This window comes from Labeo rohita, chromosome 13 (genome assembly GCF_022985175.1).
Source record: "Labeo rohita strain BAU-BD-2019 chromosome 13, IGBB_LRoh.1.0, whole genome shotgun sequence".
Lineage (NCBI taxonomy): Eukaryota > Metazoa > Chordata > Actinopteri > Cypriniformes > Cyprinidae > Labeo > Labeo rohita.
This window is the reverse complement of record NC_066881.1, coordinates 19,350,418-19,364,855: the sequence shown is the minus strand read 5'-3', so window position 1 is coordinate 19,364,855 and position 14,438 is coordinate 19,350,418. Positions and strand designations below refer to the sequence as shown.

General features: G+C 35.3%; 1 protein-coding gene across 4 annotated transcripts in view; it reads right to left on the bottom strand.

Moving 5' to 3' along the window:
- The window catches only part of rin2a (Ras and Rab interactor 2a), a 42,222-nt gene that overhangs the window by 22,235 nt on the left and 5,549 nt on the right, over positions 1-14,438 (bottom strand). For 2 of the 4 annotated variants that reach the window (XM_051126281.1, XM_051126280.1), the window contains one exon: positions 4,676-4,774. In XM_051126281.1, coding sequence (XP_050982238.1) covers positions 4,676-4,735 — 60 coding nt within the window. In that variant the 5' untranslated portion in view covers positions 4,736-4,774. Of the gene's footprint in view, positions 1-3,500; positions 3,562-4,675; positions 4,775-9,485; positions 9,633-14,438 lie in introns of those variants that run through there. The other 2 variants (XM_051126283.1, XM_051126282.1) reach the window with 2 other exon arrangements.

The window sequence follows — 14,438 nt, the reverse complement described above, 5'->3', positions numbered from 1 at the left end:
CATTACTCCAGTCTTCAGTGTCACATGATCTCTCAGAAATCATTCTAATATTCTGATATGCTGTTATAGAAACATTTATTATCATTATTATTATTATCAATATTTAAAACAGCTGAGTACATTCTTTTCAGGATTCTTTGATGAATAGAAAGATCCAAAGGTTAGCATTTTTCTTAAAAAAAACGCTTTTGTAACATCAGTCAGTATAATATATATATATATATATATATATATATATTTTTTTTGGAAAGAAATTATAGAAATGAATACTTTTATTTAGCAAGGATGCTTTAAAATTGATCAAAAGTGATGGTAAAAACATTTATAATGTTACAGAATTCTACTCAGCTGTTTTCAACATAATAATAATAATAATAATAATAAAATGTTTTTGAGTAGCAAATTAGATTATTATAATTATTTCTGAAGTATCATGTGACTGGAGTAATGATGCTAAAAATTCAGCTTTGAAAACACAGGAATAAGTTACATTTTTAAATATATTTAAATAGAAAACAGTTATTTTAAATAGTAAATATATTTCAAAATTATACTGTTTTTGCTGTACTTTGGATTAAATAAATGCAGACTTAGTGAGCAGAAGAGACTTCTTTATAAAACATTAAAAATCTTACTGTTCAAAAACTTTTGACTGGTAGTGTATATTAAATTGTAATACATTTTCTGTTTTTACTGTACTTTAATTAAATAAGCACAGCTGTTGTAAGCATAAGAGACTTAAAAAATATAAAAAATTAAAAAATGTAAATCTTATACTGGCCACAACCCTTGTAATATGTAATATTATTTACTGTATAATTTATGCATTTATCTATTTATTTCATTATTTATTTGCCACCTGTCCAAAAAGATTAATTTTGTCTGGTTTCACCAGATTATAGAGGTGTAAATAAATTTGTATTTCAAAAAATCTACACTTAATTTTATACCAAAACATCAGCAATTTTGCCAGCAAAAGTATTTCCACAAAAATATATAAATGAGAATGTATAATCCTTATGGACAGCACTGAGAGAGAAAAACAGAAGATACATTTTAAAAACAGATTTACATGAAAGCAAATTACTCTGAGCTAATGTCTGAGCCAGAATGACCACAATAGATCCACCTATCATTTACATTTAATAGAGCAAACAGACACAATCCTGCTGAGACAGAAGTGATCTGATATAAAAATCATTCAGCTTGCTTTGATGAATTCATCCAGAAGCAGAGATTGACTTCAGCTTCAGTGATGAGCTATTAAAACAGGTGATGAAGCAGAAAAAAGGTGCATTTTGGCCAGTTGGACATTTGTTAGGAAACTGTGATGCCTGTGAGGTGCTGGCTGGTGTTCTGGAGACTGGCGAGATCAAGAGCTCTTCCAAATGCTGCAGTCATCTGTGCCTCTCTTTAACCAGCCGTGAGGTAAAGTCATTCACAGCATACAAAGCAGCCAAGACTTTAGGAAACTATGTGCTGACATTTTACTAGCACGCTTGTTTGAGCCAAACACAGCCCTAACACTGAGAGGAGTGTTCGAAATATAAACACTCAGAGTGACAGCAGCACAGTTATTCAATTAAAGCGACTGTTCAATCAAAAATCAACGTTCTGTCATCATTTACACACCCTCACACTAGTCCAAATGCTCATCTTTGTTCCGTGGAATAAAAAGTTTAAAGTTTAAATTTTCTGGAACATCTTCGCCACTCTTTTCCATGTAATTAAAGTAAATGATATCACATAGCAGCAGTTCTCAACAAGCCCTCCGTTGTCTGAGGCACTCCTAACTAACTTGATTTTTAACAAACTCTAATAAACTCAAAAATATGATTTTGATTTAATTTTGTACATCTTAACTTTTATGTTTTGTTTAGTATTTTAATCTCTATTATATTAATAAATATAAATTATCTAAAAAAAATTGTAGCATTTAAAACAATTCATTATAACGTTTTTTGTTTTTTTTGTTTTTTAACCATTTATCACCATTTATCAGTTATTAGCCATGACCTGAAAATAACTGTTAAATTATTGGTATCAACAACAATTTTGTTATTATGCATTCCAGTGGTGTGCGGTGGTGTTCTAAAATGAAGAGGCAAAGTCTTGTTTTTTTGTTTTTTTTTGTTTTTGTTTAATACAATTGTTTTTTTTTTGTTTTTTTTAATCAAACGTAAATTTATGTCCCAGTCACATTTTCTTGGTTAACCCTTTAACTACTCCCATTTTTAAACGCAGACATAAAAATGCACTATCCAGACTTAAATTTTTAGAATTCATGAATGAAAACATTTTGTAATATGATTTTAATGTACATTTTCCATGGTAATGCAATGTCTGATTTTAAAATGCCTTTCAAAGGATGAATTTTGAGATTCTAAGCTTTGAACTGATACATAATTTCTTATGATTTCTAAAACGTAATAGGGAAAAAGGCGACGAAGAAAGTCTTTTGTGACAAAGGTCAGAACTCATGTTATGATGTAAATTTTTTTAAGGTGCACTCATGACATATATTAATTATTACTTTTGCTACATATTTTGTAACACAAAAATATCTATTAGAAAAAGAAAAAATAAATAAAATAAAATCTATTTTATATTTTTACATGAACAATGTAATAAATATTCTATTTATTAAAGTCATGTAGAAATCTTATCAAGTTGGTGTTTTTAAGCATTTTACATTTATCAAAATAACTCAAGATTTAAATTTAAACGATATTTTAAACAATTTAACAAATATTAAACAATTTAAATAAAATATTTTATTTGTGAACTTATGTTTAGCTATTCTTTTTAATAGTTAACTTTTAAATATATATATATTTTTTTTTTTGGTCATTACTTATCAAAGCTCAGTAAATACTGGTCACAGACACAGAGATTTACTTTAAATTTCACCAAGCTGATTACTCACTAAAAACTCCCAAGGATCATGTTTTCATGCCATTTATATCTAGTGGTTATATCTAAGTGTATGAGTTGTTTACTTTAAATTAGTCTTCCCATTAAAGCCATTATATTGTTCATTCAGACTGATTCACAAAAAAGAGGCGGGATTTATCGCATGAACCAAATGCCTCCTCTCACGTGACTTTCCCCTATTCATTCTCAGTTATCCCCCACCAAACTCACTGCACACTTTAGGGTGTTTGTTATAACTCAGTGGGCTCAGAAGAAGCAAGAGAGATGCAGCTTTACCTGCTGGTGTTGCTATTGGACAATGTTTCTTTAGAAAAACGAGTGATTTATACACTTTTTAATGTTATATTTTGTAATACTGTTGTTGTTTCTTCACAGAAAATGAAGGTGCATTCCTAATATATAAATAAAAAATATATACTATAAAAGAGCAGCCAGGATATTCTTTGAAAAATCACCACTTGTCCTCCACGGAAAAAAAAAGTCATACATGTTTGGAAAAAATAAATAAATATTTTTGAGGAACTGTTCCTTTAATAGATGACAATGGTAAAATTCAATCCGCTCACCACATTCCACTGAAGGATCATCTAAACTGATGACAGAGGAGAGATGTTACGGGAGTGTTTTCTGTTAAGGAAACAAGGAGGAATATAAATTTTTGTTCACTGACACTCATAATCTTATCATGCATTCATCACGGGCCGATTAGAGTCGGAGCGAAAGCCTGATTTATTTGCCTTTGGCTGCATCTGATTGTTTACATGTAACAAAGCTTGCACTTGCGACTACAACTTCCTCCTGCGTGAAATAATCACAACACATGCTGGAGGGAATAGCAAGGTCACCCTGAAATAATTACATAAACATTCACACAAAAAACTCTTTATGTTTGCTGGAAGAATAGCTTGCAGAGACAACAACTGCATCTATCATCCTCTGAGAACCTCTTAAGCTCTGCAGCTTTAGTGCTGGCACTGTGAACAGACAGAGCAGCATTCCACGGGGTCTCCAGAGGCCCTGACTAACCTGCGCTCTGTCTGACTCTAAAGTAGGACGCAAACTGAAAGCAAGCTCATTCATTCATTTCAGTGTGTCATTTATTGCTGGTTACACATTACTGTGTAAAATGTAAACTATAGTGTCATTCAATCATGGTGTCAATTTGTAGGCCAGATGGTCAAGTACATTTCTGACTACTTATGAATGTGTTTTTGACTGATTGAATCACAAAACATTTACAACTTGGGATCAACTTGAGATAAACTTAATAGAACAGTTTATCCAAAACTGTAAATGTCATCACTTAGCTATGTCGTTCCAAACCTGTATGACATTCTTTCTTCTGTGGAACATGAAAAGGATTTTTGAAAAAAAAAAAAAAAATTTGTCCACACAGTCGAAGTTAGTGGAGTCCAAAACAGCATTATTCTGAATCTGAACCCCTTTTGACTTTCATTGTATGGACGTCTTGGATTCAAATAAGACTCGTGTACATTTTTATACAACAGACTTAATACTTTATGACTAGTCTTAGAAACAAAAAATATATATATAATAAGTTTATGCAGCTATCCACAGGTGTAAACTGTATCTAAATTACTTAAGCGAACCCGGCTTTTTAATATAGGAAGCTTAGTTAGATGATGATAACACATAGCACATGCAAATTTACATCTAACATGCAGGCAGACACATAGAGATAACAAGGCAAAGCTCAGAGGGGAGCAGCGATGTGTCTTACCTTAAAAAAGCTGCTGCTTCGGTCCATGAGGCAGGACTGCATCATCATCTCTGTAGACATGGTTGGGTGTACGCAGCTCTTCTGTGTCAGGCTCGGTCTCTGTGGATCACAGACACACACCTTATATGAAGCCCAAAGAGAGGACATATCAATCCATTCTACACACATAGGCCAGAGCATTGCTTGGTGGTTTGACCAAAAATCGGTATCACATTTTTTTCTAGCAGTTTGATGGTTTATCACATTTTTTCCCTGACTTTCTCTACCTTTATATGAATCAGAATGCATGGAACAGCTGCAAAACCTCTGCATTTTAATCATGATCCAAGCAAACATGTTAGATGTAGCATAAGCAGTTTTTGATGTAAATTAGATTGTGTAATTTCAGCATTGAAAGCAAAAACAGAATGGTCTCACCTTGGCTTTGTGAAATTATAACAACTGCAGGTAGGGTTGTCAAAAGGTACCAGGTTTGGCGCTGTTGAGCCGATTTTTAAACATCGCTGATCGGCCACAGTGTTCACGCGCTCAACAGACATGACTGTGTTTGGCTACAATGGACCCTTTTCACAAATCTGTGACTATGCGTTTTAACGGTCATCATCATCATAAATCCTTTAAACTTTTTTATATTTTGATTTGTAAAAAAAAATATGTATGTGTATTTATAACAAATCGACTCAACAGCGCTCAAATGTGAGCAGGAAATGGACGTTTTTAAAATTTCAGTACCGAAAGTACCGAACCCGGACCCTTTGGACAACCCTAACTGCAGGGAACAATAACAGTAGACGGACTGAATCAGAATGCAAATTCTCGCTCTGACAACAGGTGGCGCTTATGGAACAGCAGCAATACAGTGTTTCCTCAGTTGCTGCTATAAACAAAGCAGCGTTTTGCTTTTAAAGGTCCACTAAAGTGCTTTGAAACATGCTGCATTATTCTGTGTTGATGTAATTTCAACTGAAACTAAGGCCTTTTTTAAATAGCCAATAGCATATATCACAGCTTGGGCCAGAGCCGTTGAGCTGGGTAAAGCAGTATCTGACAGCCACAATCTCATCCATATTGCATTATCTATGCGGCTGATGCGTTTTGTGATCTGCGCTGAGTCGTGCATGTGATCCGCTCTGTGCTATCTTGTCTCCGGTCTGGAGCAGGCAGTTCGTGTGATACAAAGTGAAACCAGACTTCATTCGCCCCAACGGAATGCATATTTACACTGTCTAAATCGCTCCTTATTCCCTATATAGTGCACTATGTGACATTCACCATACAGAAAATACAAATTCTGTGAACAAGTGACCGATTTCAGCCACAGCTTCGGGGTCTATTTATAGGGGGCAGGATGCTTCGGATTCTAGAGAGCATTTGATTGGACAGAAGGTTTGATGAGAAGCTGAAGTGTGATGGTGATGTCATTAAAATCATTGATTCATATTGGCGGAAGTTGGAGACTTCTTTAAAAAATGCATTTTTATCAGCCTCAGATGTATAGGTTTCTATGTAAGTACCGGTACTTCTGATTGGGTTGAGGCTAGTATTTTAGCAAGTTTGAAGAAAAAGTATTTGATGGACGTATACTATGTGTCGAGAGCATTCACTCAGTATCATTATCTCATTTTTGACCGAGATGTCTTTTAGCTGGTTTTACATCTGAACTCTTCAAATATTTATTTGATAACCTTAGCTATAACAAATTACACAGTGTGTTTGCTTAGAGATCATGATCATGAGATCTGGTAAAGCAAATAGAGATGACAGTCTGAGTTTAAATATCTTGTTCATCTGCTTTTGTAAAGAAGTTTTCAAAACAGCCTGAGGCATAATACCATGGAGGGGGGATCAGCTGGAGACTGGCAGAGACAAAACCGGGGCAAAGGTCAAGCCGTGAGAAAGGGTGGTGGAAGAAGACAGGAAGAGGAACACTAATACACTTTGTCAGCCTTGAATGCACTGCTAAGCTCAGGTAAGACTCAAAACCAGCTCCATGTGCAGAACGAAACCCCTGGAATGTATTGATCACCTGATAAAGGCCATATGTCCTATACATGTACAGTAAAAGTAAAAAAGGATACATTATACTGATCACAAGTAACAGCTAAGATGTATATCTTGTTACAAAAGATTTTGTTTTCAAATAAATGAAATAAGATAGTTTATTGGGATAGGATAATATGTGACCAAGATACCTATTATAACTATTTAAAAATCCAGTGCAAAAAAAAACACCTTTAAATTTATCCAAATTAAGTTCTTAGCAATACATATTACTAATTAAAAATTATGTTTTGATATATTTATAGCAGAACATTTACAAAATATCTTCATGGAACATGATCTTTACTTAATATCCTAATGATTTTTGGCATAAAAGAAAAATCAATAATTTTGACCCATACAATGTATTGTTGGCTATTGCCACAAATATACCCGTCCTACTTATGACTGTTTTTGTGGTCCAGGGTCACAAATGGGTTCAAACCATGAATGGACTGAAGCAACTAAGGGCTGGACTACAGAGGAAGCTTTTTGTATTGTACACAACATTTTTTGAGTTAATATGAGTTCACATTTATGAAAAGTCAATGCAAAAGTAAGTTGCATAAATACGTACTACCAGAGAAACTGCTAACAAAACAGCTATAAAACCAGCCACACCGCCCAGTGCTGCATCTGCAGGTCACTTTGTTCACGAAGAGCGAGTGCTGCAGAAGACTGTCATCAGTTGGAGCAAGAGCCAGTTTTGACCCACTTCCAGATGCTACAGATCCCAACACCCAGAAAGCTTTGATCCAGCACAGCTGTCTGAGTTATGCACAACAGCTTTTTCTTCCACACACAGCACAGTCTTGCAGTGTCAACCTGACTCTATTCTTACCATCGACAAAGGAAACAAAGCCTTTTTTTACTGGTGAATTTATGTGTTGAGCTAACACAAAGCTGCTGTCTGGTGCTGACACTGTAAGGAAAATCATAGCAAACATGTGCAGATCAGCTCACAAAGACTTTGATGTGACCATCAGAAGATTTGAAAAGAACCAGTACCTAATCCCAAATTGTTGCTTTCTTCTGCACATATCACTATGTCCTTGTGTCCTCCAGAGCCAATTTACAACACTGCTTGAGTTTTGACTGTCCTCTGGGTGGAAGGTCCATCAGTAGAACAAACCCTAAATACTGGAATTCACTCCCCCGTCTTTGTGAAACATCACTGCAATGGGGGGTGCCATTATTTCGATGATGTAAAATGGTTGCACTCTGTAACCTACTGGTGCTACCTGTTGCTATTTTTACCACAACACAACTCGGAATACAAAACTCAGAAAACAAACTAATACAACAACCACATTGTCTGGCTGTGGGTTGTAATTTTCAGTCAAAGGGCAACAAGAGAAGCGATGTAAGTCTTCACTGATTTCCTAGCAATAGGAAGAAGAGAAGAGAAAGAGAAGATGCCTGTGGACGAATAAAACTTCCTCTTTGCGTCTTTATTCTTTCCACTTTAGCCCTGATGCTTTTGAGGCTTTTAGTAGACCACAGCTAATGAAAGAGCTTATAAATGGCAGAGACAAGAAATGCTAGATGCCATCCTCGATATCCGGGGGGAGTTTAGACTCCTTGTGTGAAAAAAAGTCTATAGTACGGCATTAAAGGAGTAGTTCACTTCCAGAACGAAAATTTGCAGAAAATGTACTCACCCCCTTGTCATCCAAGATGTTCATGTCTTTCCTCTGTCGTAAAGAAATTATGTTTTTTTGAGGAAAACGTTTCAGCCTTTCTCTCCATATAACAAAGAATTATGGTGCTCCTGAGTTTGAACTTCCAAAATGCAGTTTCAATGCAGCTTTAAAGGGCTCCAAACCGAGAAATAAGGGTCTTATCTAGCAAAACGACTAGTTATTTTCTTTTTTTGTAAAGGGTGTTTGACCTTCTTTGCATGTTCACTTTGTAAACACTGGGCTGGTACTTCTACAGCGATGTAGGGCGATTTTTAAGTTGGAGGAGAAAGTGAGATGGGAGACATTAACACTAGCGTTCTCTGTTGTTTTTCTATTATATCTATATTTCTATTTTTTTTTTATTTAAATGCTACATTTACTGCATTAGACTAACCAAGACGTGTCACAGCACTTACATACAACTGCTCTTTTGTTTGTTTTTCGATTGTTTCTATTTCTCATTTGTAAGTCGCGTCTACTAAATGACTAAATGTAATGTAAATATACATCGCTCTCCTTCCACAGTTCTTAGCTCCTTTTTTTCCTGACCAGTCATCACGATCCACGGCAAGCCTTAGTACAATCCAAAGGGCACAAGTCTCACAGCCACCCAGTTTCTTGGAAAAAATAGCGAGTTTAACATTTGTATGTTGTCATGGTGGTGGTTTTTCAGGAAATAGCAGGAGATGAAGGTGGGACACGAGAAGTCTGAGTGAGTTCCAGGTATTTCCTGTGAAGCGTTGCTCCTGCGCTGACAGATATGAATTGAGTTTGACACGTTAATCTACTCCTCTCTGTGAAGGGGCTTCACCTCATGTTGTTGCCGTAATGAGGCATCACAACACACATTCATCTTTCCTCAGCAGGGCTCAACAACAACATTTTTTCTGTTCACACTGCCAGCGTTACATAGTCCACAGCTATATCCATAAACATACGTATGTTTGCTCGAAAATAATGACATATGATGCAAAACAAGTGACAGTTCCATCATCCGGCTCGAAACTCTTATACAATGGCCGCAGGACAACAAACTATTGTCATCCCCTGCTCAGTATATCAACCAGAGAAAGCAAGCTGTTATTTACCTTGCATCATCCCGTTTCTGTGCCTGTATCTGTTTGTAAAATGCGCACACGCATACGGCTCAGTGAGTAAACAGGAAACCCCTCAGACTGCCAGCACGGGCAGAATAAACAAGTTATTAACTGGCCACTGCGGAGCGCAGACACGCAGAGAGAGAAAGTCCAGTTCAATTGGTCATTTATCTCCCTCGCCTGCTATCATCTCAATAGGGATGTCACGGCACTGCGATACACGGAAAACTACAGTTGAAAGGAACAGCCTTTGTTAGTATGCTGACCAAAATGTCAACAACTGCAAACAACACAAGACTAGAGGCAAACTCTTATCCGGTTTTCATCCAAACAGGGTCATTTGTTATAGCTTGCGTGCTTCCTTGTACCATTGCACAACAGCATCAACACATCAGTTTGTGTATATATCTGTGTATATGTGTGTGGATGTAGAAGACCACTCAGCTGGGCTGTTCGGACCCACACAAAGGCACATCTGAACTACGAGGCACAGAGCGCCTCTGTGTCCTGCACACAGACGCACACATAACAGGTGCGTGGTAGCAGAGAGGATTTTCTGTAGTCTGGAGAGACCTGGCAGGGCTTGACAGGAAATGGAGCTTGCAAGCAATTAAAGGGGCTGAGCCATAAACAAAGTGAACAAATATAACAAGAATGTGAGACACGACTCAGAATTTCTGGTATTCTTATCCAGGGCTGATGTAAACACAAAAAATAACTCTGGGTGCAGCGCATCTTAATGTGAGTATGACAGTGAACAGCGGGACAGTGGAAGTTTTTAGGTCGACACAACATGCCACTCTTTAAAAAAAAAAAACATGCAAAAACATTGACAGCCTTGGATATTGCAGGAGAACAGTGGAGCATGACTAAAAAAATGACTGAGAAACAAATCCAAATGTGACACACACAAACAAAATCATGAAAGGGATAGTTTACCCAGTGCTAAAAATACAGAGACTAGAATAGCTGACAGCATAGCTGACATTCTGTACAAGATAACCATTTGTGTTTTCCTGTCAAAAGTCAAAAGTTTTTAAAAAGATTTTTAATGTTTTTTTTTTTAAAGAATTCCCTTCTGCTCACCAAGCCTGCATTTTTTTTGATCCAAAATACAGCAAAACAGTACTAATGTGAAAAAAAATAAATACCTTTATTTAGCAAGGATGCTTGAAATTGATTAAAAGCAAGGATAAAGACATTTATAATGTTACAAAAGATTTATAAATGCTGTTCTTCTGAACTTTCTATTCATCAAAGAAACCTGAAAAAAATTTCAAAATAATAATAATATTTCTTTTAGCAGAAAATTAGAATATTATAATGATTTCTGAAGGATCATGTGACTGAAGTAATGATGCTAAAAATTCAGCTTTAAAATCACTGGAATAAATTATATTTTAAAATATAAAATATAAAATAAAAATTTTTTTTTTTTTTTTTTTTTTTTTACAAATTTACTGTTTTTGCTGTACTTTCAAATCAATGATCAAATAAATGCAGGCTTGGTGAGCAGAAGAGACTTATTTGAAAAACATTAAAAATCTTACTGTTCAAAAACTTCTGACTGGTAGTGTATATTTACACTACCAATCGAATCTGTAATGTGTTATAATGTTTTTTGGAAGAAGTCTCTTATGCTCACCAAGGCTGTTTCAATTTTAATGAAAAACACATTAAGACCAGTAATATTGTGAAACATTACAAATTTCTGTAATTACAGCTTTCCTGTTTTTGTTTTTTTTTCAACCGATGGCAAAGTTGAATTCAGTGTCACATGACTTCAGAAATCATAATAATTTGCTGATCTGGTGCTCAAGATATTCCTTTTCATTATCAACGTTAATATTTTTCTGGAAGCCATGATGCAATTTTCAGTATTTTTTTGGCTGCTATAAAGTTTCAGCATTGATTTGAAACAATTGAATCAATTCAGCATTCTTTTTCCACATTCAAAGTTTCAATTTCTTAAAAAAAAAAAAGATAGATAGATAGACAGACAGATCAAAGTTTTGTGCACCAAAACAGTCACATTTTACACCCTTTCTCAAGACTTTCACATAAATGCCCTCTGATTGGCTAAGCTGTTCTAAGTTGAGAAACGTCACTTACAGTACTCTCATGTTAGTGGTCAAGGATTTGTGCTTTGCAATCATAGTGGATCCGTATATGCATTCAGCAATTGAGCAATAGGCTTTTTGCCCATTCCCGTTAATGTAACCAACAGGGGAAGTCACAGTGTGTTACTGAATGATGTAGTCTTTCCAGTCCTGTTGGACTGGAAATGTATTGGTTATGACTCAAAGTGTGATTCACAGCTAATGAAACCAGACGTGCTCTTTGTATAGGTTATGCAGTTTGTACTGAAGAGATCTTGTGAGTAATATTAAACAATAAGCAAACAAATAAACAAAAGTCAACAATAAAATATGTTCCCATGCAGTGCAGAGCAGTGTTGAGAGTTTATAAATCACCCAAAAATGATTTTAACCATAATCATGCTAAATGATTTCATTTCCCTTGACTTCCCCATATTCCTGAGAGAGAATTTTACAGCTTAATTGTTAACACTTCTACAATATACGTTGGAGACCATAACTAGAACGATTACAGCACATTTCGCACACACATTTAAAGAATTATACTAATAAATCATCCTCAAGTCTGATGCTGTGGTTAGACAGTATGTGAGAAGAGTAAGAGAGAGGGAAGAGACGCTGGGTTTCTATTGGATAATAAAGTCATCTGGCACTGTGTTAGGAGCCTGCTGCTATATGGCCTTCCACCTCACAAAAACCAAGCTGGAAAAAATCCAGCTCTGCTCAAAGCCTGCAGAGAGCTCTACCCGCCCAAGGGCGACAGCAGCCTTGAGGGACAACTTCAGTTAAAATATTTACACGCTACAGACACCCCTGCTTCGGAAAAAACATCAACATATTTTATGCGCAACACACGCACGTCATTTCAGATGGGGTTTTTTCAGCTGTTAGATCCAGTCTCTCTTCCATTGGAGTGGTTCTCATTAGTTTTATGGTCTGTTTACAAGCCAAATGATGTGCTGTACACTCATGCAAACCTATTTTAATAACATATGTCATATATTCTCACACCTAGATTAGATTTGTTTATTGTGTCAGTTGTGGTAAGACTTTTCTCTTGTTATGCCAACACTAGTCTCAGCCTCATGCGTCATGCCCATGGACCGTTTGCATAAGTTACACAAAAGTGGAAACACTTCAGGAGCTTCAAAGTTGTCATCGGATTGGTTGAATTATACAAGATTACCAGGAGGTGTGTGTCACGTTCTTTAACGTTCCGCCTGAAAACAAAGATGCCGCAATGCCATCTCATGGAAGAAGAAAGTTGTTGTGTTTACAACTGTGACGACGAGCGCTTATGAGGATTAACTAAACGCTGAATTTTCAATAGTAGCCACTATTTAGCCACTATTTATATGTGTTGCTGTCAGTTCTGCAAGTTATATTGACATTTATTAGTAGATGGCGTCATTTAATAATTTACTCAACCAATTCAGTCAACCATACTGATTTATTTAGAAATGGGATTCTTTGACAATAATTCATTCAGAATTTAAATAAGCGATGGGTCATTGAACCATTCACTCATTCGTTTTGCTCAAATGCATGCATTTATTCAGAAACAAAACTAGTGACAAGTCACTGAATCATTTACTGATTAATTTGTTCAAACTCGCTGTCATTTAGAAACTAAACAAGTGTTAAGACTATGCAAATAACATCTTTTGATATTTACTTATTAGTCACTGTCACTATGGTTACTGGCATTATATATTGCTATTGCAAACACTGATTTAAAATTCCCAACACTATTTTTTATTACTCTATTTATATGTGTTCCTGTTATAATGATATGTTCAAGTTATAATGATATGCCAGTAGATGACATCATTGAATCATTTACTTACTGATTTATTTAGAAATGGGATTCTTTATGAATCATTTAACAATTTACTCAAGCAGTTTGTTCTAACAATAATTCATTCAGAAATAAAACAAGTGACGAGTCACTGAATCATATACTCAATCGATTCGCTCAAATGCATGCATTCATTCAGAAACAAAACCAGTGATGGGTCTCTAAATCATTTACTGATCAATTTGTTCAAACTCATTTGTTCAGAGTCATTTAGAAACTAAACAAGTGTTAGGACTACACCGATAACATTTTTGATTGTTTACTTTAGCTACTGTCACTTTGGTCCTTGCATTATACACGGTTATAGCAAACACAGATTTAAACCACCCAACACTATTTTTATCATTTTTTATGTGTTACTGTCATTTCTGCAAGTTATAGTGATATGCCAGTAGATGGCATCACTGAATCATTAACTCAACCAATTCAGTCAACCATATTGATTTATTTAGAAATGGGATTCATGATTGAATTTGAATGATTTACCAAAACATTTTGTTCTGACAATAATTCACTCAGAAATTAAAAAAGTGATGAGTCATTGAATCATTTACTCAATCGATTTGTTCAAATGCACTCATTCGTTCAGAAACAAAACTAGTTATGAGTCACTGAATTGTTTACTGATCAATTTGTTCAGATCTCCTGAGTCATTTAGAAACTAAACAAGTGTTAGAATTATGCCGATAACATCTTTGATATTTACTTTAGTCATTGTCATTTTAATCCTTGCATTATTCGGTTATTGCAAACACTGATTTAAACCGCCCAACAGTATTTTTATCACTCTATTTATATGTGTTCCTGTTGGTTCTGCAAGGTATATTGATATGCGAGTAGATGGCATCACTGAATCATTTACTCAACCAATTCAGTCAACGATATTGATTTGTTTAGAAATGGGATTCTTTATGAATCATTTACTCGAACAGTTTTTTCTGATAATAATTCATTCAGAAATTAAATAAGTGATGATTCATTGAATCA